Source organism: Suillus bovinus (genome assembly GCF_016758785.1).
Source record: "Suillus bovinus strain UH-Sbo-P2 chromosome Unknown EDB93scaffold_37, whole genome shotgun sequence".
NCBI lineage: Eukaryota > Fungi > Basidiomycota > Agaricomycetes > Boletales > Suillaceae > Suillus > Suillus bovinus.
Genome location: NW_024542093.1, coordinates 140,950 through 165,197, shown reverse-complemented (window position 1 = coordinate 165,197; position 24,248 = coordinate 140,950). Strand labels below are relative to the sequence as shown.

General features: G+C 47.4%; 5 protein-coding genes across 5 annotated transcripts; 3 read left to right on the top strand and 2 right to left on the bottom strand.

Moving 5' to 3' along the window:
• Positions 1-3,229: 3,229 nt before the first annotated feature.
• On the bottom strand, positions 3,230-5,423 carry EDB93DRAFT_1087441 (uncharacterized protein; the record flags this gene model as incomplete). The annotated part of the gene is made up of 12 exons (XM_041446042.1): positions 3,230-3,386; positions 3,435-3,906; positions 3,950-4,218; positions 4,273-4,380; positions 4,438-4,593; positions 4,647-4,719; positions 4,772-4,798; positions 4,848-4,956; positions 5,004-5,075; positions 5,129-5,140; positions 5,192-5,210; positions 5,263-5,423. The coding sequence occupies 12 exons, from the start codon at positions 5,421-5,423 to the stop codon at positions 3,230-3,232; spliced, it is 1,635 nt and encodes a 544-aa protein (XP_041306562.1).
• A 3,491-nt stretch (positions 5,424-8,914) lies between these two features.
• EDB93DRAFT_1087548 (uncharacterized protein) lies at positions 8,915-11,939 on the top strand (the record flags this gene model as incomplete). The annotated part of the gene is made up of 13 exons (XM_041446052.1): positions 8,915-8,966; positions 9,019-9,046; positions 9,095-9,342; positions 9,395-9,456; positions 9,567-9,763; positions 9,813-9,875; positions 10,227-10,273; positions 10,383-10,474; positions 10,527-10,635; positions 10,682-10,909; positions 10,966-11,171; positions 11,227-11,358; positions 11,406-11,939. Coding segments are annotated over 13 exons (1,998 nt in total), but the record flags the coding sequence as incomplete, so codon positions are not given.
• A 1,836-nt stretch (positions 11,940-13,775) lies between these two features.
• EDB93DRAFT_530025 (uncharacterized protein) lies at positions 13,776-15,941 on the top strand. Its single transcript, XM_041456637.1, has 7 exons — positions 13,776-14,274; positions 14,335-14,453; positions 14,503-14,652; positions 14,712-14,787; positions 14,839-14,970; positions 15,035-15,219; positions 15,274-15,941. The coding sequence occupies exons 1-7, from the start codon at positions 14,202-14,204 to the stop codon at positions 15,541-15,543; spliced, it is 1,005 nt and encodes a 334-aa protein (XP_041306560.1). The 5' UTR covers positions 13,776-14,201; the 3' UTR covers positions 15,544-15,941.
• A 1,189-nt stretch (positions 15,942-17,130) lies between these two features.
• On the top strand, positions 17,131-18,468 carry EDB93DRAFT_1241237 (uncharacterized protein; the record flags this gene model as incomplete). The annotated part of the gene is made up of 7 exons (XM_041451849.1): positions 17,131-17,203; positions 17,258-17,376; positions 17,426-17,578; positions 17,637-17,712; positions 17,761-17,892; positions 17,953-18,137; positions 18,193-18,468. 7 exons carry the CDS (start codon positions 17,131-17,133, stop codon positions 18,466-18,468), a joined length of 1,014 nt encoding a protein of 337 aa, XP_041306559.1.
• Positions 18,469-21,039: 2,571 nt separating this feature from the next.
• EDB93DRAFT_1152673 (uncharacterized protein) lies at positions 21,040-23,467 on the bottom strand. Its single transcript, XM_041449760.1, has 7 exons — positions 23,215-23,467; positions 22,975-23,165; positions 22,299-22,920; positions 22,040-22,251; positions 21,973-21,990; positions 21,395-21,932; positions 21,040-21,335 (listed from the first exon to the last, which is right to left on the bottom strand). Exons 1-7 carry the CDS (start codon positions 23,447-23,449, stop codon positions 21,262-21,264), a joined length of 1,890 nt encoding a protein of 629 aa, XP_041306558.1. The 5' UTR covers positions 23,450-23,467; the 3' UTR covers positions 21,040-21,261.
• Between the last annotated feature and the right edge of the window lie 781 nt (positions 23,468-24,248).

Sequence of the window (24,248 nt, the reverse complement as noted above, 5' to 3'; positions counted from 1 at the left end):
GAAGGGACCAGTGTAGAGATTCACATAATTACAGGCTTGCAACGCATGATACTTCAGTCCATACCACCCGGGTTTGCAGCACCAACTCACAGCATCACTCCCTGACCTTTCCCAAGCTGATTCCTTATCAGCAACACTTTCCCACATCACATAACTTTCCTGCACCTCGTGATGCCCTCGCATCGCTCACTTTCCTGCACTTTCATCACCCTATCATCCAGGAGCATCCATCCACTGTCCAGCAAGTCTCACTGGTACATATTTCCGCATTTTTATCAAAATGGCACCATATTAGAGCATGGACCCTGGTTTACATACCTTATTACATACATTATCTCCTACTTGGCTCACTTAGTGAGATACATATATAGGACCGCATTTTTCACCCTTTACTACACCACACTTTATCCTAGGGGAGTTCCCCATCATCTCCATAGCTAGAGTTAGAAGATATTTAGCAGTCTTTTTGTTGTCACTAATTGAGCCCTCATTCATTGCTAGTTTTATTTCGCATTTTCGCTACTTTCGCATTTCGCGTTCCCACACCTTTGCGCAAGTTTCATGCACTTTGCTCACCCATCGCTTGCCTCACACAGCTGCTGTGCGACTGTGGATTTGTCTCCCTTGCTTCCCCTTGGATCGAACATGCTTGTCCCTGCAAGCATAGCAGACTAGGCATCGCACTGATCACTATATCAGCTTCTTGTGTCCCTCCCTTGCCTTTACCATTTGACCTAGAGCTGAGTTGATTCATCTTCACTGGATAGAGTCGAGTGGCAGGAAGTGGTGGACTATGAAATAAGTCAGCTGGAGAAGTTGGGCACTTGGGAGGTAGTGGACACACCAAGAGGCATCAAGATAATCCCCTGTCATTTTTTCCTGGCAACCAAATGCAGCCCCAATGGAGAGAAGTTGAAGTTGTGCGCCTGGCTCGTCGCAAACGGACAACTGCCAGCAGTACGGTGTCGATTTCTTCAAAACCTTCATGCCCATGGCAAACATGACCACCATACGCACAGTCCTGACGATGGCAGCCCATAAGGACTGGGAAATCCACCAGGTAGATATAAAGAGCGCTTACCTATATGCCAGCATCCAGGAGGAGATCTACATGCGTGCGCCACCCAGATATTTGAAGGACAGGCAGGAAGGGAAGGTGCTGAGGCTCAAGAGGAGTTTACCTGGCCTGAAGCAGGCGGTATTCGAGTGGGCGGAGGAATTAGCTGAGGCATTTCGGAAGATGGGGTTCAGCAGATCGAAGGTAGATCAAGCTGTATACTTCATACGCACCTCAAAGCAGCACATGGTCATTACCTGTGTCCATGGACGACATGGCCATTACCGCAAACAGCATCTCCCACATCCAAAACTTCAAGTCCCACCTTCGCCAGTATTTCGAGATCTCCAACCTGGGCGAACTCAATTGGCTGTTACTGACTAAAGGTAACCAGAGACAGGGTAGGACGCACCATAACCCTCTCCCAAAAGGCCTATGTCGACACCATACTCGACCGTTTTCACCTCGCCAATGCGAAGACTGTTCAAACGCCTATGGAACCTGGTACCAGCCTCTCAGTAGAGCAATGCCCTGGCATGCACGCCGAACTCCAAGCAATGCATGATGTACCCTATCAATGAGCCATAGGCTCTCTCATGTATGCTGCCACAAGCACATGCCCCGACATTGCCTTCGTGGTCGCAACATTATCGCAATTCATGCGAAACCCAGGAAGAGTCCATTGGGAAGCGGCCAAGCACACGATAAGGTACCTGAAGGGCACCACAGATTTTGCGTTGACATTGGGAGCAACGGATGGAGGTATAGAGGCATTCATAGATGCGGACTGGGCCTCGCAGCTGCACAGGCACTCGATGAGTGGATACATCGTGATGCTGCACAGCAGACCCATAGCATGGAGTGCGTGAAAGCAACCTATAATTGCACTGTCGACCGCAGAAGCTGAGTACATTGCGCTGACAAGTGTGGCATGGGAGGTACTGTACCTGTGGAGATCACAGGTTGCAGAGCGCGAAGCTAACAGGTAAGAGAAACGGTCTCAGTCTCTGAAAAGAACTCTTTATTGACGAAGTGTATACCTAACAGGTAAGAGAAACACTACACTAAGTCAGTAATGTGTAGGCTAACGATAAAGGTATAGACTCACGTCTCAGTCTCTGAAAAGAACTGAGACGCTCGTGTTTTTGGGCACTACTATTTATACGGTAAGTGTTTTCGATAATTAGGCAGGTGAAATTTTAACTTGGACCTATCGGTCCCGACGTCAACAGCTCCTTCTCTGTTCCTCCCGCCCCCGACATATCCCTTGCGCTCATACCTCCTATTTGGCATCCTGAGTCTCTCCGTGCTCGGTATCTTCGGACGACGTCAATAGTACCTCCAATTGCTCCTCAGCGAACTATATCATGCCCCCGCACTCCCTACCCCAATCATGTGCGACAATCAAGCTGCAATAGCGTTAGCATCCACCAGGAAGTTCCAGTCACGAACGAAACATATCAACTTACATTTTCATTTTGTTCGGTCCCACGTGAAGAACGGTACTTTTCAACTCCTCTATTGCCCTCCCGACGACAATATCGCAGACGCGTTCACGAAACCACTTCCCCGCCCCTCGCCTACAGAAGCTGAGGACTCGTATGGGCCTGGATTGCGCTCGAGGGGGAGTGTTGAAGTCCGAAGTCACCGATGAGACAGAGGACGCGGAAGGAAGGAACCCCGAAGTCTCGGAGGTCGAGAAACCGAAAGTATAAGCTGGTCCGAGCGCAGTCCAGGTGCAGCCAATAGGCTGCGCCCTCTTGACATGACCTTGCGCTTTTGTTCTAGGTACTAGTTAATATTATCGAGTCGTTTGACCAAACACTGAGATCGTACCTTTGGTTCTAGTCCTCCGCTCATAATCTCCACATGAGTCACTTAGCCGTTGTCAGTATCCCCCAGACATGAAACACACCGTCGATCATGAAGAAAACTCCTTTCCCCCTATACCCGAGTAATTTCTCACCTGAAGTATCATGATCACGTCGCAACACACCTACAGCTAGCATAAACGTCAACGCGCATAAGTCAATAACATAAGTTATTCCAAGATCATCTACTACGGTGTAGCAAACACTACGTACAGGTGTACAATATATCATCAAGTCATATTACGGGCCAGAAACTAAAAAGGCCAAGCGCATAAGTGCGTGACATCGCGTCGGAACAAGCTCAGTCAACCCATTCAGGTTCCACTTTTAGTTTCGCCTTGGGCCAGTATTTTCCACCTGCGAGATTATCGGCCTCCATGCGAATCTTGACACTCCTATGGAATTTGACGCCAACGCTTTCTTGGCGCGCGATGTGTCGGCCATGACCCATGTTAACCCTTCCATCAAAGTCAGCATGAAAGTAAATAGAGTACGAGATCACGCACGTGTAATGGTGAACCAAAGAGTTATTCTCGTCATCCTGGTAGTGAAGCATCTGTGGAATGACCTCCAAAAGCCACCATGCAGGTGCGAGACGGAGCTGATCATACATGGGGCTGGTAGCGTCAGCCAAGTCCTCAAGTTCCTCGCTCACGAATGCAGAGCCGTCACTATAGACGATCATCGCAGGATCATCAGTAATAACTTTAGGCGGTGGCGTCGCACGGTCCTTTATCGTCAGTTTCTGCACGCCAGAAGATGGGGCCGGCGGAGATTGGTATACTGGAGGAGGCCGAGGCTGCATAGCTGCGGATACAGGGTAAAGAGTCTTGGGATCTATGCCGATTTTTGTGAACATGTTCCGGTGGAAGAGGATGCCGATTTCAAGCTTGAACAATTCTCGAATCATCCACCTGAGCGGAATGCGGGCCAGACTATTGCGGGTACCGTTCTGGACGGAACCTCCGCCGACGTCTGCTTTATGATTAGAACTGTACTTTGCCGAACTCGAGGTTCTTACCGCAATGACACCCAGCAAACCAAACCTCTTGGACGTCCGTCTCCTTGATGGGTGCTGAGTCGCTGACTGCGAACTGTTGTTCCATCTGATCCTGACACTCGTGATGATGATGTGACTTCTTCGTTGCTTCGCTGTCTGGGGTGTTTGTACATTCGGGTTCATGCCGTTTCGGGAGAACCCTCTTGAAGCTGCGAGGCATGTGTTCACGTTTAACACCGCATGCCTTGTGCTCCTCGGTCGGGCGTATCCAAAGATTTGGTTTGAAGCGCCTGAGTATTGCAAATTAGATAGCAAGTCACTGAAGAGGAATTCGAGACACATACACCCGGTGTTCGTCAAGAGAAATTGCATGACGGAAGTACCTGATACTGTCGTTCGCCGTCGTAAAGGGCAGTCGTTTAGGTATGATTCCCACCGCACTAACGGTATCCCTATTCACAAGTGAAGTTTAGATTATTGATCACACCGAACCAGCGCTGCGAACGCACCAAACACCGACAAATTCAATGTCCACGTTAATAGAGAAAGCCTTCTTGAATTTAGAGCTCAGCGCCCAGCCTTCTGCATCATCACGGCTGTACATATTGTAGGCAAAGGGAACCTGTTGATGATTGCAGCGAGGCAAAAGTCCGACTTTGTGAACCCTGCGAGCATAATACGTTGATGCTTCGGCCAATAACAATCTGGAAAGGCTTACATTCCAGCAAGCGCGCGCGCTGTATATGCACCTCTCGAAAAGCCGAATATACAGATCTTATCACCAGCTTCATCTGCGAAAGCTAAAATTAGTCGCATAACCTGGAAAGCGCGTTCTGACTTCACAATTCTGCATGAGAAATTCGTATCCTCCTATTTGAAATGAGCAGCCGAAGATGGAAGGAGTATAAGTATAGCTGACCCATTACATGGGCGTTGAGATGAGTCCCAACCATCATGTCAACAGTCTTGGAAACCTTAGCCATCCTGGGTGTGGCCATTTCCGGTATAGTGTATGTTCCTATACCAGCCTATCATGGGTGAGCCTAGTTCAGGTCCGAAGATTGTTTAATATTACCTGATAGTAAACCATCTGCAAAGCGGGGTTATCCTTGACGAGCATGCTGAATAGCTGGACGATGTTAGAGTTCTGAATGGCCAGTGAGATGCGAAGGACTCTGAGAAACAGAAACAGTGACATACATCAGAACTAAACTGTTCGGCTGGTCAACCATTAAGCACTATAAGAGAATGAAGTCTGCGCACCTGATCACCGGTTCCGTCACTGAGATAGGACAGTCAGTCGATGAGCAAGAGGATTTACAAAAACAACCTACAAACACAACACCAACGTTCTGTTAGTATGTGCAGGGGGTAGAACATCGTCGGTCGGATTCAATGAATCTTGGCCGCTAGAAACTGAAGAGTTTGCATTTTTAGGATAGTCGCTGAGAAATAGTGGGGCGGGTTGTGGCTTCCCCTGCAATGTTGGCTGCATGTTTTGATCCATGACTGAAGGGGATGGTTAAGGATAGTCCGGAGGCCTGGTGTGTAAAGTTTCTTGGTGGCCTTTTTAAGAGCCAGAAGGGCGCAATATCAAAGTCTGTATTCTAAGTATGAAAAGCTTCCGTGGATCTTTCCATGACCAGTCACTGGTTCTCGCCTGTGACACGGACCGAATAACGACCGATTAATTGGACCTAGTCTCCTCGATATTGCCGGTTCCGAGTAAGCGTCTGACATTCGAGTTTAACTGTAGTTTGACGCAAACGGAATCACGTATAAACGGCCATCATGGTTGAATCCTTGAATGGAAGTGCGATACCAGTACCAAGTGAGCTGTTGGATGTTCGTTGCACGTGCGGCTAGGAATAACTTATGGTTCGAGCTTATAGCCGGTTTATTTCAAAATTAGCTCCCTAAGAAGGAATTTCCTCCAGGCCCGACAATATGAATCCGCTCTGTAGACATTGCCAGATATCCGAGGAAAGTGAAATTCAAGACGATCGGAAATGCGGCGGCAAGACTCATCATCGATATTAATAATAACCATGATAAGTACACCGAGGCTTGTCATATTACCTCACATGACCAATATCGAAACGGTTAGCTCAAGGACCGGCAACGTGCGTACTAGCGTGCTTGCAGTTCACCGTCAATTCAAGAAGGCTTGGCCGCCAAGCCTTCTAGCGCGGTACTACTACCATGAGGACAATAGCAGGCTATAGACCAAAATTCACTTGTACTTTTTGTTTGTTGACCATTCAACATCCTGTGCTGTACGAGGAAGACCAGGTCTTTGAACAACAACAGAGCCACGCGTGAGTTGTTAGAGCCGATGCACTGTTCGATGGCTGTTACTTGTGCGCTTTGCGACTCGTTCTGATTGATTGTTTCTATGGATGATAATGAGCCGGCAGTCGTTGTACCCGATGATGATGATCGCCCGTGATCATCATCATGGCAAGTGAAGTAGTGACCGACCGGTCGGTGCCGAGGGCTATGTTCAATGTCGTGCTTAGCCATTTCAACACGGATCGTGTTTCTTTTTGCCATCATCGCAATGACCAGGACAACAGAATTGAAGCTTTGAAGAATGGCGAGCAGAAGGAAAGGATGAAATCTGGCACGTCTCGTGCAGAGTGCAGAAGGTCAGTTTTAATCTCCCTCGATTAAGTTAGACGACACGTTTATGATCCATTGCTCGCGTCCTTGTATCACACTCAAAGAGAGACAAGTTTGATAGCGATGGTGAAAGGAGAACACGCCACATAACGCATAGCGGCGAAGGGGATATACATATAAGTGGAGGTTGTCTATCAATCATGGTATCATTCCTCGTCCTTGATAGCATTCATATAACGTGAATAACCTACACGAGTTTCCTGCGCTGATGAACTAACGATTGCCCCAAGCAGGGAAAGTACAGCGGCTCTGGGCCTAGCGCATACAAGGACAACTCACCGAACGCATAATCATAAGACACAACTGCCATGGCTTCCAGCTCGAAACGGCCCCGTATAGCCGGGAATAATTCGGTTCTGCCACCGGTGATGACCTCGAAGGGACATACACCGTATTCACACTCGTCGCCTGATGATACTCCCCAAGGGTACACAGAGCTTTCCTATTTTCCCGACGGCACGCAAATGATCAGCGGATCAGACGATAAGACCATTAGGCGAAGGGACCTGCGGGAGGGTAAGCAGATAAAGGACCCTCGGGAAGTTGTCGCATATGCTGTAGAGGTATACACAGCCCATTGCTCTCCCTTCTCACTGCTCATATATCAATTTCTAGCGGAACGTTGCTGCAGGTGGAACACCCCGCAAAAACAATGAATGGATACCTGAGGAATACTATGTCTCTCCTCCTCCTTCGCCCAACCCGGATTCGCAACAGCCGGTGGCCCAAACAGTAGTAGTGCAGATCAAGACCGATACAGGAGAGCATGGAAGCGGTCGGTTTTGTTTTTGCTTTTAGGTTCAACTTGCGGACACTACCATGACGAGTCCATCGTGAACATCTTGCTAATTAGAACCTGCTTGTATCTATAGTGTATTTTCACAGGTTGGATATCACAGCGTATTTCTGTTTGCTGGTGATCTAGTTTGCGAAGGGTGATCGCTCCTTAGAGGACGAACGACTCGGGTACTTGCTTGTACGCTTGAACTTCGAAGTGCTTACTTGCATGGAGTTTGTCCTCAGCGTTAACTTTTTGGTCGGTAATTTACAACACTGGCGCTTGACTTTAACACAGGCATTTCATCGACGAGCTGGAAAGGGATGGGGTATGGAGTGTATGCACGCGGTCTTGAGGTAAGGGTGTCAAAAGAAAGGGAGGTAAGACGCGCCGATGATATTGCTCTTCGTTTTTACTAGCATTCTCAGTTAGTCATCAATTATTTGAGACCAATTTGATGGTAGCATAGTGGCAGTGCACACCATGTCGCACATGTTTTCCATCATGCCATCGGACCTTGGTAAGTGAATTCAAGGCAAACTTACAATTGTGGGCACAGTCACCCTCCGTTTAGCATGCACCCTAGACTTCTCATTAGTCTGGGACACTAATCACAGAAGAAGCACCAACATCTGTGACAGAAACTTCCCTCAATGCTTCAACTTCACATGATCCTCGCGCACCGCCCTAGCTATTCAAGTTCAAGCGGTCATTGTCGCACGCTTACAGATGCAGTCAAGCAATATGAACTTTCTTGTTAGCTTCGTGTCTTCTTGCGTGAGATACGACAAAGATTGCATCAAAATCTTGCACAGGATACGATATAAGTGTGCTAGGGTGCTTCGAGTTCACCATCAATTCAAACAGGCGTGGCCGCTATTGGGCGAACATGATCAAGAGAACGTGTTAAATTTGAATTACCGTGCTTTCACTTATTGCAACATCCTGTGCTATACGAGGACAACCCAGGTCTTTGAACAACGTGAAGTTGTGAGAGCCGATGCTGTTCCTTGTGTGCTTCGCAACCTCGGCTATGTTATATATATATCGATGGTTTCTATGCATGATGATGAGTCGGCAGTCGTTGTACCCCATGATGATATCGAGTCCGGGCGATCATGCACATGATGGCAAGTGACGACATTCGTATCATTGATCAGTCAGCGACATGCCGAGGGCTATGTTCAAAGAGTCGTGTCCGTGCTTAGTCACGTCAACGCGCATTTGCCCTCCTATTCGCGCTGTGTCTTTTTGCTATTCTCGCAATGACCAGGACAACAGACTTAAAGAATGGCGAGCAGAAGGAAAGAAAGAAACCTGGCAGAGTACCCACGTCTTGCGCAGAGTGTAGAAGGTCAGTTTTCATTTCGCTCACTCAATCAAGTTAGACGGCACGTTTGACGAACACGTTTACGATCCATTGCTCGCGTCCTTCATTGTATCAGACTCAAACTTCGCTGTGATCGCAAGGCCTGTCGTTCTGTTCTTTGTGGCTTAATAGTATTGCTGACTTGGTTGTCGTGTAGGTTCCATGCGAGACTTGCGTAAAACGTGGTTGTGACTCAATATGTCCTAGTGGTCTGCTCTTTTCGTGATCTATAAGATATCTCAAGCCTTAGACCATATTCAGGATCTTTGACAACGGGAAAGGGCAATCGGTATGCAGTCCCTCTGTTTCCTATCTCACTGTTCTGACACATGCACAGCCTTGTGCTCACAAATACAGAGGAGTTGCACAACAAAATCGAAGTAATGTCAGCGCGGATACGTGAACTTGAGGAGACGCTCCGCCAAATGCACTCCAAATCATCCGATTCACCGCACCCACTGCTTTCAGACACCACTAGTGTCCTTTCAAATGATAGTCCAGGATCTAGCTCAAGCACCAACTTTCCTGAACAACAGCCCCAAATTTCGAATAAGGCTGATGCTGATTCTGTCATAGATGCATTCGGTGATGCTCATTGAAGTTTTTGGTTAATACACGTAGCTAAGTTCGGTTATAGGCACGCTCACCATTGGCACTCGTGGAGAAACCACTTTCATGGGCGGCACCGCCCGTTCAGAAGTAAGTCCTATATTCAGAAGTAATGAATACTTACTGAACATCCTGATAGTATCTCATTCAGGTATGGTTTGTCGTGACCGCTTTGCGACATCTGTGTGACGTTTTTTTAGCCACCTCTGAAACAACCAAAGCCTCCTTTTTCTGAAACCTTTCCCCGACTTTCGAAACAGATCCTCGATACTTGGTTACCTGGTTCTGACTGTACCCTGTCTGACAATGGCCTTTGGAAACCTGTTTTTTCATATCTGCCCCCATTATCAGAGGCGATCCGCCTTAGTGAGATTTACCTTGAATGGGGTGAAGTCTTGTATGTTCATGTACTAGTAGCAGAGTGAACGCCTAACCATTTCTGCTAGGTGGACTCCCCTGACACGATCGGACCTTTTCGATAATATCCTTGGAAGTGTTTATCGTGCGAGGTAGGCTGCTTCTGCTTCTTTCATGTCGTGCTCCTGAGCAAGTTTCCTCGATAGTTGTTACGAGGAAATACCTGGTTCTCATGATCTTTCGCTTCTGTTCAGCATATTCGCTCTTGCCACACTCTTTGACTTTGAAAAGCCATCTTATGCCGTGGAGGCACAGGAGTATCATATTCTATCGCATGTTTCGCTGCACTTTACTTCCCCCTGCATGGAAACGAGTGTCCATACTCTCATCGCACTGGTTTGTCTCTTCCCTAGCGAGAAATAAATGTTCAAATGCTAAAATTCACATTAGCTTCATATTGTACAGTACCTGGAACTGAGCGACTTACAGATGGATTCAAGCAGATCATACTTGTTCATTGGGTTAGCTGTAAAGCTTGGCTACAGGGTTCGTTTATTTACTTCACATACCACGAGTCTCTCATCGATTTTCCTAGATTGGCGTTCGTACGTCTTTCAGGCTACCCGCTTGGTGTATCTGGGACTAATGACATCTTCAAGATCTTTCTGGTGCTAGGTGGAAGCTTAATGACGCTGTTATTCAAAAACGCAGTTCCGTCTTTTGGCAGATGTTCATGCTGGACACCTGGATTGTGCGCCATTCAAACTAGCGCTGTGACTTCTCACTCATGTTGTGTATTCCAGAGTTTCTATTCCGGCCGCCCACCGAATGTCTCCCCTGATTGGATCGACACTCCTTACCCAAATGATGATTTCGCGGTAGTTAATGATAAAGGGGAAAAGGAGATGAGTGGTATGCATTTCTGTCATTCTACTTCACTATCCTCACATACCCTTAGGGCACATGTGGTCGTGGCAATTTTCGCGGCTCCTGCACCACGTAATGGTTAATGCGTTTGGAGCCAAGACACCTACCTACAGCACTATCCTCGAACTCGATCGGAAAATCCGCGATTTCCCTATCCCCCCACATCTCCAGCCCCGTTGTACCATGCACGAACCTCTCACAAAAGCCACACTTCTTGAGCAAGTCCACATGTCTTTTCTCCTCACAAACAAGGAAACCAGTGGGTATACCCATCTATTTTGAATAGTGCATGGAATTTATTGGTGGCGTGTTTAGCGTTGTTAAATATCCATCGACGATACTTTACACAAGCTTTAGAGGACCAACCCAACGACCTCCTGAAGCATAAGTACGGTCCTTCGGTCATGGCGATGTATCGCTCTGCATGGCGAGTGATAGAAAATCACTCGCATGCAGTTAGGAAGATTCCGCAAGCGATAGAGCGTTTGAGTCTGTACTGGTCACATGCTTTATCCGCCGCCGTGAGTAGCCCAGTTCAACTCAAATAATTCAAGTGCGTTATAACCCGTGTTATAGATCGTCATGTGTATGATCGTTAATCGTGCGCCTCAATCAAACATAGCGCCTTCTTCATTGCGCGAGCTTGATGTCGTATACGAAGTGTTCCAGAAGTCAGCGCCTTCCTCAAAGCCTGCTGCCTTGCTCCTCGTAAGCAGCTCCATATATTCCATGCAGAGCCCTCATCCTATGCGCAGGACTCAATAACAAAAGTGTGGAAAAAAGGTCACGACGCTGTTGATCGCCCTCTTGATAACGATCAGTCCAGCTTATCCCGCGCCGAGCTCGATCGCCTTGGCGGCGGCAAAACTCATCTAATATCCAAAACGAGTCTTCAATCCAGCGCCTCGCCACCGTCTTTCCATTCCACACCATCAGAAGCCGATTCAAGTGGCTCGTCCCAGTCAAGTGGACAATTCACCTGGGACGGACAGGGCGTCGGGTTCGATATCCACCCGCGCATCATGCAGGACATGCGCGTCTTTGACAAGTTCGAGCAGTCGCCGTTCACTGTTGGCGGCGCTTTCGACTCCTCAGAGTCTTTCTTCCAGGCGATGAGCGATGTGCAGTTTAGCGGGTCGAGTGTGTATGGGGCGGAGATCTATAGTGGACAGCAGCAAGTGCTGAATACGTTTCATCCGGCGCATCCATATGGCGCCGTGAATGGACTACAGGAGGTGCCAGTGCTGGATCCAGCATGGCAGAGCTTTGTGGAGCAGCTTGGGTTTTGAGGCTGGGTAACTTTAAATCGCGACTAAGCTCTACTCTATCTATTTGTTGACTTCAATCCTCTTCTCCGGTCGATATTAATGTGGCGTTTTAATATTTGTGTTACATTTAGGTATTACTTTGTGGGTTTGTGTATTTTATGCTCCAGATTTACCATACGCGGGTTCAAAGCAGGCTTCTAGCTGGAACAAGATGTGACAGGTTGCAAGACGCCCAGACTAGTGAGTGGAGTGCGTGCTCCTTGTAAGTTACATAACTAGCTTCTTTGGATTTCGATGCTGTACACCATACACTATCTGAACTCAAATTTTGTGATGGCTTAGCGAGATACAACGAATCGTCACCGGAGTGGCATTTGAATCCACCTAATCATTCAAATAATTACGCAACAATTTCAAGCTTTTCGGCCGCTCATACAAAGTTCAAAACTCTATGTATAGTTTCGCGACTTATCTGAAAGTCGGAGCGGTGCGGATCTGCGTCAACAGAAGACGCTATTCCAAGAGTAGTTTAGATCAAACTCCTAGGCGACGAAGAAGTCTAAGCAGGCGCTCGGGCGGCTCTTGCAGGAATACCTTTTCGTCTTTGCTAAAAGTCATATTCGCACACAACTCAGGCCGCGATAAACCCGTGCCTGCGGTTCTGTCATTGAAAGTTTGACTCACCAGCTTGAACGACTGAGGTCCTCATTTCGCAGAACTGCAGACCATATCTGACTTGCGTTTCAACCTGTGTCGCGGAGGCGTGGTCTGCCTAGGAGATTCTCATCGTGATCACGTACCATGGAATCAAGGCTGACGGACTTCTGATCATCACTGAAGGAATCCCAAGTCAGTTTCACTGGTAAAGCCCGTTTGCGAGATAAACTTGTTTGTCCATTCTTGTGTTAGGTATCTTCTCGAGCTTCCTGATTTTGTAGACGATGATAAGATTGGACCGAGCCCGGGTCCGATGGATGTTTCTGACAAGCTACCTGGCTGTTCGCCTGTAGAAGAGGAGCCTCGCTCACCTCACGGCATTGCGGGCGATGGTTCGTCTTTCGTTCTATTTTTGCTAGCACAGCAGCGTGTCAAAGAATAATACAAGAGGATCACGTCGTCGGTCCCGTAGAAATACTTTAAATCCGTGTCATTTCCGTTGCACGATGGACCTGCTGGCACGAAAGGAACAAATTCATTCCAATTCTCACTCGCGGAGATTCCGTTTGGCAATTCGCCTTGGACAGCCTTTTGATGCATTTTTGCTATCGCGGCAATGCGATGGAGAATTTAAGAAGATCGTGTTACATCATGATATCGTCGCGGACTAGTTGAGAGATATGGCTTTTATTAGTTACGCATATGATGAATAGAGATACTTGTGACAAAAATCTCACACCTGTTCCGGGAGATCACGCGACTGTCCAAGATACTGATAGCCTGAGTGAACTGGTTTTTCGAGAACCATGTTGATGAGATCGAGCATGGTACAGCTCAGACTGAATATTTTTGAACGTTGTTGTGCTATTTTCGTCATTGCAATTGTTCACGAAAAAGACTCACCCTGGCCGCCATCGGTGAGACACACCATCTGGATTCCAGTTGGAGAGATGATCTGATGGTGCGTTCAAGTTGCAACACGAAAAATACAATAACAGTGATATGATTTGACATACTAGTACAGCCCAGAGGCAGATCAGGCATAGCTGCTGCTGCTTCAAGCTCACTCTTTCACCCTAATTAGGCCAGGGTCGGCCCATGCTACGCGAGTCTCGGGCTTCGGCCTGCAAGCAAGGGAATGTGTTGAGAGTAAGTACTTGCCACGAATTTCTATCGACAGGATACTTGAGTAAACATCGGACTTTAAATAAGTCGCGGCAAATCAAATCGTAACCTATCGCCCAACATACTTACTTTTAAATCTCCATGTTTCGACTCGGATATCATGATAGATCCGATAGCGACACCTACGAGATGTCTGATACCTATCAACATCCAATACGTCCTGTGTTTCTTTCATCAACATGAAGCTCAGTCTGGTGCTCACTTCGATGAAGGGTTGCTACCCTGACTCGAATATCAAGCACATTCAAATGACAGCTCCATTGATTCTACGATTGATGGATCAGGAGTGCTGAATATAAATAACTGCCTGATGCGACGCTGATTCAGGATCTTCGAAATCATCGTGATGATAGTTTCATTTCGCTAGAATCACGATATACATGGGACTGGACACAGGACTGCGAATTTGCCAGCGTACATCCCCAGGGCATCATCTCTACCATGGCCTCTGGAAAAGGCATCCCAGAGGATGGTGCTGAATTAATGTCACTAGTGCTGGAAAGCATCTTGTATGGTGAGTATACGACTATGCTTCAAGTTTCATACCCACCAAGATGACCGTGACGTTCTTCAGGCTTTTCTGTCCTCATGTTTATTGGCACCATCTGGGCGTTGACATACAAGCGTCACATGCGCGACGTCAATCACCCAATCACTGCTGTGGCCGTGTTGTTGTTGGTACTGAGCACTGTGGTTAGCTTCTTGCCTTGTTATCTGATGTTATATGCTGAGGTTCTCCAAGCACATGGTTGTAGGTACTATTCGGACTGAAGAAAGACTGGTGCAGCACAATAAATTTCCGGGCGTGCCAGTGGTTTTCTTCTCCCGAGAAACCTTTATGATCCACAACATGATATACGTTTTGCAAACTTTACTTGGTGATGGGGTGGTGGTGGGTTCAATTATATATCTGCTATTTTAAAAATTGACATAGGGCTTCTGTGGACAAAGATTTATCGTTGTTATGTCGTTTGGCGAACCGTCTGGGTTATTATCTTACCCAGCATGCTGTGGTGCGGTATTGCAGGTCAGTTTCAAATATACAGAACGAGTATTGTGGTCTGATATCGTCTCGAAGTGACTGGTGTGTACTCAATCCATAACTATCTGGACACAACTGGTATCTCTGGACACGACTTTAACTACGCAACTCGCAAATGGACAGTAATGTTTTATACCTTGACACTTGCGACTAACTTGTTGAGTTCAGGTAAGCGTGCTTTTGTCTGTGCGCGGTGTTGTATCTTCATGCTAACCTTAGGAAATTTGTTCAGGATTGCTGGCATACCGCATCTGGAAAATCGAACGCAATGTTGCTAGCATTCGCGCCATGAAAACCACCACCACAAGCATACTACGTGTGGTTGTGGATACTGCTATTTTATACTCCATAGCGCTCTTCTGCACATTAATCGTTGCAGTCCGCTCCAACAATGGATCGCACGTTATGATAAACATGGTGATTCCGCCAACAATATGTATGATCGGAAAGTACTAATCTTTAATCGACCAGCTCACGCCGATAATCTCTATTATTTTCTACATCGTGATTATTCGAATCGCGATGAGTAAAGATACTCACGATCACATTTTGACTGTCTGTCATGGGTCTGGCAGCGAGACAGATGGAGGAAACTTACAGCATTATCCTCTGAAGCCTTTGCAGGTACACATATCCCAATTTACCCACAGTGATGCCGCGTCGGTGCGCAGAAATGGGAATCTGGACCGACCGTCGACAGGCAAGTCAGGGATTGTGGAAGGGGCATCTTGCAATATATAATCATATGAACACGAACGACGACTTCATACGTATGAAAGTTGATTGTATTCTTGATAGTGTCAGGTATCAACTCGTATATATGCTGCATCGGCAATAAATTATTTGCTTCATTGGATGTGGAGAAGAGAATTACACTACAAAATTAAACTTGCTGTGGGCAAATAAAGTGATTGAAATTAGCTTAGCTGTGGTAGGAATGCAATAGGACGTTTTGGTAGGCGTTCGGTATAACAAGAGTTGCTTGATACCCATCGCCTAGGAAGTGGATCAAAATCGGTCCATAAACAGACACGGCCGACTGCTCCCTTGCTCTCTGGTATTGGTCTCGATCTACCCTATGGAGGATGGCTGTCGTGACTCAGCAAGGAACATAGTCCCTATCACGTTACAGTATCCAGTCGTGTGTGCCATCATGGGAGTAGTTCAAATGAGCACGCGGGACAAGTTATGCAAACCATCTATGCGTTGCTGTCAGTTTTCGTAAATGGATGGGGCTGTTGACTAGTGGCATCTGGTAGAATACAAATAGTAGGAAGAGGGAACGCACGAAACCATTTGGCTAAAACCTGCAGCAGCCTCTTAACCCGAAACACTAGCATGGTTTCGAATCCGTGCAGAAAAGTCCGAGATGAACCGCTTCAAAGGCAGGCGGCCCAAGACGCATAGCGATGCAACTCGGACAGTATGAATGAGGTATGAAAAACTGGGTGAGAGCGTTCTACATTCGTTCTTATGCTTCGAACTCACGTAGAACATGATGCAAGCATCATACCGGGTAACCGAGGTTAAAGGTTTCCTCGAGCTCTGCAACTTCAGATCGTGACTCGTTAGGCAACATGTCCAAGATGCGCATCATGCATCAGGCAGGGATGCAAATAGACAGAAGCGGCCCAGCAGAATTGCGAAGTAACTCGATGCCAGGAACGTTGCGAGGTTGGGTGAAAGGACTGGTGCTATCCTTGCTGGTGCCTTGCGGTACCGGTAACTAGCGGAGACAGAGACTCTGCAACTCTAAATAATTATGTAAGCGTCGTGGTTCTTCAAAGTTTGCATGTACCTTCTAGATCTCCCGGGAATCAGCATCACATGTCAATTTGATATCATTCGTGTTTCAATAGCACGTAGACGTGATAGTGCCTATGAGGTGCTTTCCAGCTATGAAGATCAAACACTATCCTCAAGGCGCAGTCTCTTTCATACCTCCAAATCAAGTCCAATGCCAGTGCTCGCTTCGATGAAGATTTGCTAGTAGTACTACTAGATGCATGACAACTTCAGTCTTGTAAGCAACCCTTTCGTTTCCAAGCACATATGGCAAGCGACACGTTCAAATCAAAGTTGTATAGCCGCTAAACACGTTCAGATAACAGCTTTATCCGTTCCGCAACTGGCCATTAATGAACATCAGAAGCGCTGAATATAAATATCGACCAGATACCTGCTGATTTCAACGTTTCCGAGATCACGACGATGACAGCTCAAGCTTTATGTAAGTTCCGCTAGAACTATGATATAGATAGGACTGGACACAGGACTTTAAAATTTGCCAGCGTACATCCCCGGGTCGTTATCATCATCATTTTCGCTATGGTTTTTGGAAAAGGCATCCCGCTGGATAGCGCTGCATTGATGTCGATAGTGCTGGAAGGCATTTTATACGGTCAGCATACGAACGTTCTCGCCATCTCATACTCACCAAGATAGCGTTATTCAGGCTTTTCTGTCCTCATGTTTATTGGCACCATCTGGGCGCTGACATACAAACGTCACATGCACGACATCAATCGTCCGATCACTGCTGTGGCCGTCTTGCTGTTGGTACTGAGCACTGCAGTTAGCTTCTTGCCTTGCTGTATGATATCATATGCTGAATTCCTCCAAGCACATGGTTTTGGGTATTATTCAGACTGAAGAAGGACTAGCGCAGTACCGCGACAATTTCCATGGCCGGCCAAAGGCGTCTTTCTCCCGAGGAACCTATATGATCACCGGCGCGATATTCGTTTTGCAAACCCTACTCGGTGATGGGGTAGTGGTGAGTTCAACTGCGTATTTACCGTTTTGACATTGATAGAGATGCTTTGTGGATAAAGATTTATCGTTGTTACGTCGTTTGGCAAACCGTCTGGGTAATTATTCTACCCAGCATACTGTGGTGCGATATCGCAGGTTAGTTTCAAATTATAATCAGTTGCATGCTCTGATGTCATCTCAAAGCGACTGGTGTATACTCTATCTACAGCTTTTCACACACAACCAGCACCTCTGGACACGTCTTTAGCCAAGAGACTCGCGAATGGGTCTTGGCATTTTATGCCTCGACACTTGCCACTAATTTGCTGAGTTCAGGTAAGCGCTCTTCTGCCTGTCCGTGGCGTCATACTCTCATACCAGGCTAAATTTTTATAGGATTACTGGCATATCGCATATGGAAAATCGAACGCAATATCGCTAGCAGTCGCGCTATGAAGATCACCACGACGAGTATACTACGCGTAGTTATGGATGCTGCTATTTTATACTCCATAGCGCTCCTCTGCACATTGATCGGTTTGGTCTGCTCGAATAATGGAACGCTTGTTATGTTAAACGTGGTGAGTTCATCGATAACATACATCGTCGAAACGTACTGACCTTTTGATCGACCAGCTCACACCTATCATCTCTATCACTTTCTACATGGTGATCATTCGTATCGCGATGGGTAAAAATCCTCACTGTCACATTTTGACTGTCCGTCATGGGTCGACTACTGGCAGTGAGAACGACAGAGAAAACTCGCGGCATTATCCCCTGAAGCCTTTGCAGGTGCATATATCCCAATTTACTCATAAAGATAGCGGCTCTGTGTACAGAAATGGGAATCTGGACAGACCGTCGACAGGCAAGTCAGGATTTGTGGAAGGGACATCTTGCGACGTGTAGTCAGATGAGCATGACTTCATGTGAAAATTAATTGTATTTTTGTAGTATCAGGCGGATATGAATATGTTCGAGTGAATGGACGTTGAGCGAAATTCAAGTCGAACGAGTTCGACGCGAAACGACGTGCTTTGCCTGAAAAATAAGCCAGTGATACTAGTCTGAACGCACAAATCTCAGATATGGTGTTCGTGTTATGACTCACCCGAGAATGCCAGTGAAGACGAAGAGCAATCTATCTGTATGGGTGCACTTACCTGCTTGCCTTTGGATGTACTTCAAGATTGCATTGCATGCAAACAGTGATACACTGTGATTTCCAACCTGTAAAAACACTATAGATACAAGCAGGTTCTAATGAGCGAGATGTCCACGACGGACTCGAGACAGCACCAGTCGCAAAGTCGAACTAAAAGCAAAAACAAAACCGACCGCTTCCATGCTCTCCTGTACTGGTATTGACCTGCCCTGCCGTAGTCTGCTGTTGTGAATCTGGATTAGGTGAAGGAGGAGAAGAGACATGATTTTCTTCAGGTATCCATTCATCATCTCTGCGGCGTGTACCACCTGCTGCAACGTTCCGCTATAAGATTATATATGAGCAGTGAGAAGCGAGAGAAATGGGCTGCGCATACCTCAACACCTTGTGCGAGAGGAACCTCGACGATAGCCGGCGATCTATGGCCTCTTTGAAGGGGCCGCCAGGTTGACAGGCTGTGTAGGAGGGATCTGACGGTTGTGATATTAGGGGGAGAGGATTGGGTGGTCGGTGGCAGAAACTAAAAAAATAGTCAGTAGATCATATGATAATGGCGGTCCTCGCTCACATTGTCATTGAGATCTACAATTGGACGAGGCAAGGGTCTTGTAGCGGGGAACTACAAGGGGATTATTCAGTCAACTGTGAATAAGCTAGATGAAAGAAACCTACATCCAAGGGATTACAGGGCTCGTTGTTGTGAATGGGACGAACTGTGTTCGTATGAGAAGAAGGGAGGAATTTGCGCAAAAAGCCAAGGAAGACGGGTCGCGAAGGTTGAACTGTAACTGCTAGAGGGCGGGGAGCGGGAGGAATGACCGATATTGGTGGTTTACGGCGAATGGGATGACATGTTGCGTCAGACTGGGATAGAGAATGGAGTGGCGTAATGAGTAAAATAGCAGGATCACGTACGTTGAGTAGCTTGGTGAGGTGTCCGCTTGTCTAGAAGATATTTTAGTAGGCAAATTACTACTATGAATGGGTGAATACACACCTCTTTTGCGAAACCGATACTAGCGAGGACGTTGGCTGGAATGTCGCATACATATATGTTGGGCTCCTCCCATGTGGTGTAAGCCAGCTGGTATGAGTCAGGTGAGAGGATAAGGGAACAGGGACTTCGGACGTGGAATGAGGCAAGGAGTTGGCGGGACTCAAAGGACCAGAGCTTGATAGTGTTGTCGTTGGAAGCACTGGCGAGAAGAAGACAATCAAATGAGAGTGCTAGCCTCCAGATATGACGTGTGTGGCCTTGGAATGAATCTCCGACAGTCTTGAGCGTCGACGCATCAAACTCATAGATTGTGTCAACCGATTCAAGATCTGGAGTGGATATGGTTATGATGGATTTGCCTTTTGTTGTCCAAATTACCGGTGAATAAATCGGGTAAGAAGTATACCTCTGATCTCTAGTGACACTGGCTCGGACAGCCAATTTCTGTGCCTGGACGTCCCACACTTGAAGGGATCGCTTCTTGGACCTGAAATCCAATGATGTCACCGCCAGCTTCCGAGAGTCTTGCGAGAGTCGAACTCCTATTCCCCAATAAAATTGATCACCAATTTTGAATGGACCAGCCACGATTTGTCCAGTGTCCAAGCTCCATATCCGCGCTGTCCCATCCCATGACCCACCCGCTAGCAGCATACTATCCGCGGAGATATCCATGCACTTGATCCCACTGTCAACGCCTGCACCAAATATTCTCACGACCCCCGTCTCAACCTCACACACTTTGAGCACCCAATCAACTGCAGTGACGACCCATCGACCATCCCTTGATATCCCCACTCCTTGTACATAATGCTCGAAAACTTCCCGAGCTTCCTTGATCTCCTTACCGTCCCGCAGGTCCCATCGCCGAATCGTCTTATCCATTGATCCGCTGATCATTTGCTTGCCGTCGGGAAAATAGGAAATGCAGTCAACGGATTTGTACTCGTGATGAGTACCATTAGACGAGGTCCACGAATGGGGTTTATGTCCCTCCAAGGTCATCACCGGTGTTAGAACCGATTCATTCACTGCTATAACAGGCCGTTTCGAGCTGGAAGCCATGGTGGTTGATTGGATTGTGTTCGGTGAGTCGTCCTCCTATCTGACGTTGCCAGTCTCGAGAGCCGCTGCAATTGTCCTGCTTGGACCAATCGTCAGTTCATCAGCGCAGGATGCTCGGGTAGGGTATTCACGTTACAGGAATGCTATCAAGGACGAGGAACGATACCATGATTGATAGGCAACTTCTAATTATATATCCCTTCTTCGTGGCTATACGTTATACAGCATGTCCTTTTTAATCATCACTCTCAAACTCACCTGTCTCTCTACAGCAACGTGTAAGAATACGGCATTATGGGCGCCATAGAAATCTGATCATTCTGTCAGATGACGAATACCTGCTTTGAATCTTCGGTTCAACACATGTATTCCTCGTGTGGTTGCAATGACTGCGCCAGTAGATCATGGGCTCATCATGGTAGCATTCTCCAAGTAGTACAACTCTGTAAAATAGATTCACGAACAGATTTATACGTCAAACATGTATGCAATGCACCGTGCTCGAGCTAATAGGAAGAAACCAATCATTTACGATGACCTGCATAAAACCTGCATCAAAAAGACACAACATCAGATCACGAACACGTATCGACACAATAGGCGCTCACCATCACCACCAAACTGAAAACCATCAATGATCTCATCCTCCGCTTCCTCATCCAGGTCTTCGTCTTCTACAAGATCTCCTCCGTCAATTTCGTCCTCTTCGTCTTCGTGCGTCTCGACCAAAGGGGGTGGACCAGCATCCTCAGCGATAGTAGGAGAAGGCGGATCAGGAGCCCCATATTCCCCCACCTCATCATCATCGCTAGACTCGATAGGCTCAAGCCCAGGAAGATAATCACTCTGCCCCTCCACGCCAACGGGCAACATAGTTTGAACAGGTGCCTGGGCTTGGTTCGCATGCTGAGCTTGAGCTTGAGGCGACGGCACAATCTGGATAGGCGCCGGAAGATGCCCATGAGGTGGAGGCGGGATCATCATCATGCGCCGGGCTGGTTGAGAAGGTCTGTTTTGCTCTGAAGACGGGTACCAGTTGAAAAAGAGGCCCGTATCTGTCATTTGCAGACATGATATAGATGCTAGGTGTCGGCTGTTGTCGTATCTTGCCATGCGGCAGACGGATAAGCCAGGACGCGCAGGCGCCTTCCGCAGTTAACTTGCTGATTTCAGGGTCTAAGGATACGATAAACAAGCCCTTGCGCTGCGATGGGTTTAGCGCTGAGAATCCCATGTGTGGAAGGAAGACTTACGGTTGCGATCGCAGCTTTTTCGTTCGATTCTCCGAGCGCTAGATAGATTGAGACATCTCGGAAGCCGTTTCGGGAGGCGTTGAAATTGAGGAAGGTTGCTATGTCACCAAGTGTGGCCTCACGATGGAAGAGTCGTTCAAAGCCCCGAATCCAAATGAAGATCCCTGATGCGGTGAGGATTGCGATGTCCTTGCCCGAGGTGGATACATGGGCTACACACATAATAAGTAGATGATATAGATCGACGTATAGACCTTACCTGCAACAAAGTTGCTCGGAGATGATGAAGAAACGTGATATGCCTCGTGAAGTCGTTGGGGCTGGAAGAGAGATGAAGGAGACGGGTCATCATTGTTGTCTGGAAGTACATCCCAGTTGACGCGCTGCAAGTCTTTCATGCACAGGTGATATACCAAGGCACCACCGCCTCTTGCAAAAATGCGTAGTTGATTGGACCCGCAGAAGAAAGCGTATTGGTCGTTGACTTCGACGTAGCAGAGGGTCCCTAGAGTCCCATCTTGATTGGGCGTTTGAATGTTGTTGATCGTTTCAACAAGAGAAGAAGTCGATACGTCCCACAAATAGGCGTAATTTGCGCCAGCCGAAAGCAGCGTTGGGTACGAGAAGCGGAATGCACGGGTGGGTTCTGGCATGTGGAGGAGAGCCCACGGTCTGAAATGGCCACGAAGTGTTGGGGATGCATAACGCTGAGCAGCTTCCTGTGATGCACTGATCATGGCCTCGTCAGGCTTGAAGCCCTCTGGAATTTCAGAGTCTTGAAAGTCACGGGCGTAGCGCCACACTTCCTTACTATCGTCGTGACGGTTGAAGATGATGTGGCCACGGTCATATTCGCAGTGGGCGTAATCGACGACGTGAGTCTGTTTTGTCAGGATGATTCAGGATAGGGTAGACGGGCATGTCAGACGACTCACTATTGCCCAAAGCACGCGATCAGTGTCGTAATCGATCACGGAGAGGCCTCCATGGTGGCGAGTGGTCATCACGAATTTCTCCTTCTGGTCGACCTTTATTCGATGCACGAATTTGCCGGTGGAAGTTAGCTCTCTCGCGATAGACGGAGCCTTGCCTCGCCAACCCCTCTCGATCTGCAATCGTCTTTGACCTAGCAGAGATGGTCAAATGGTATCAGCTGCACTTTGAGAAGCACAGACAGAGTTGCAACCAATCTATTTTCTTCGTATCTGGTTTTTGACCAGAGGAATCAGCCTGAAGATCGGCATGAAGGACAAAGCGATGTAAGATAGCTGCTTTGCGGTAAACTGCTTGAAGATTGTCTGTGATCAGACCGTGCCATGCTCTGGATACGAGGGAGAGATTGCGGAGAGATTGTAATGGGAGATAGGATGCTATGTAGAGAGCAATCTCTGTAGGCAGTTCGTGTAGCATCGTTGATCAGGTCCAAGTCTCCAATACTCGCGGAGTTGTAATGTCCTTTTTATATTTTCGTCGATGCGGCCTAGCATGCAAGTCAGCTGATTTTTGTGACTTCCAGCTGAAGAATCACTTTCTGGGACAGGTGTCTTACCCGTTCTTGACAGCATTCCAAGTCTATTCATCGAGATGGTCGTGGACTCGTGGTGGACCATGCGCTGCATTTTTCATTGAGTGAATGCGTCTTCTTTCCTTTCAAACATTAATATTGCTTTCAGCTACCTCATATCGAGCAGCATGCAGGTTACTACTATCTCTACGAATGTAAGCATTTTCTGGTGATACTCGCAACATGACGAACCACGGCCGGGGTGATGATAAGGGGAGCCGGTGGTATAGGAGCACTACAATATTCTTCGTCACCATCCAGCAATGTGTCCTGGTTCCCCAACTAGTCATCAGCGCTCAAGACTATTCCTCTCCGTAGGCAGTGGTGATCGAGGAGATCCATTTTTCAGGTAATCCCTGTGCTGTATCTTGTGATGAATAAGTAGTCTTCCCAGTCATCTCATCCTTCGGCGCTGTCTGAGATTTCTTATCTTTCCAGGAGTCGCAACCTGTCCTCAGCTAGCTTCTAGAATTTTGCTATTCCCTATAGGCATTACCCCTGCGGTCACTGAGATCATTTCGTTGCAGCAACGCCTCAGGCGCAGTTTCTTCGCGTCGTAAGTCTTTGTTGGAAGAATGTAAATCCCAGGTGAGTTGTGTGAGGTTCCCTCGTCCTGCCATATACATGACCGAATCTCCAGAACGT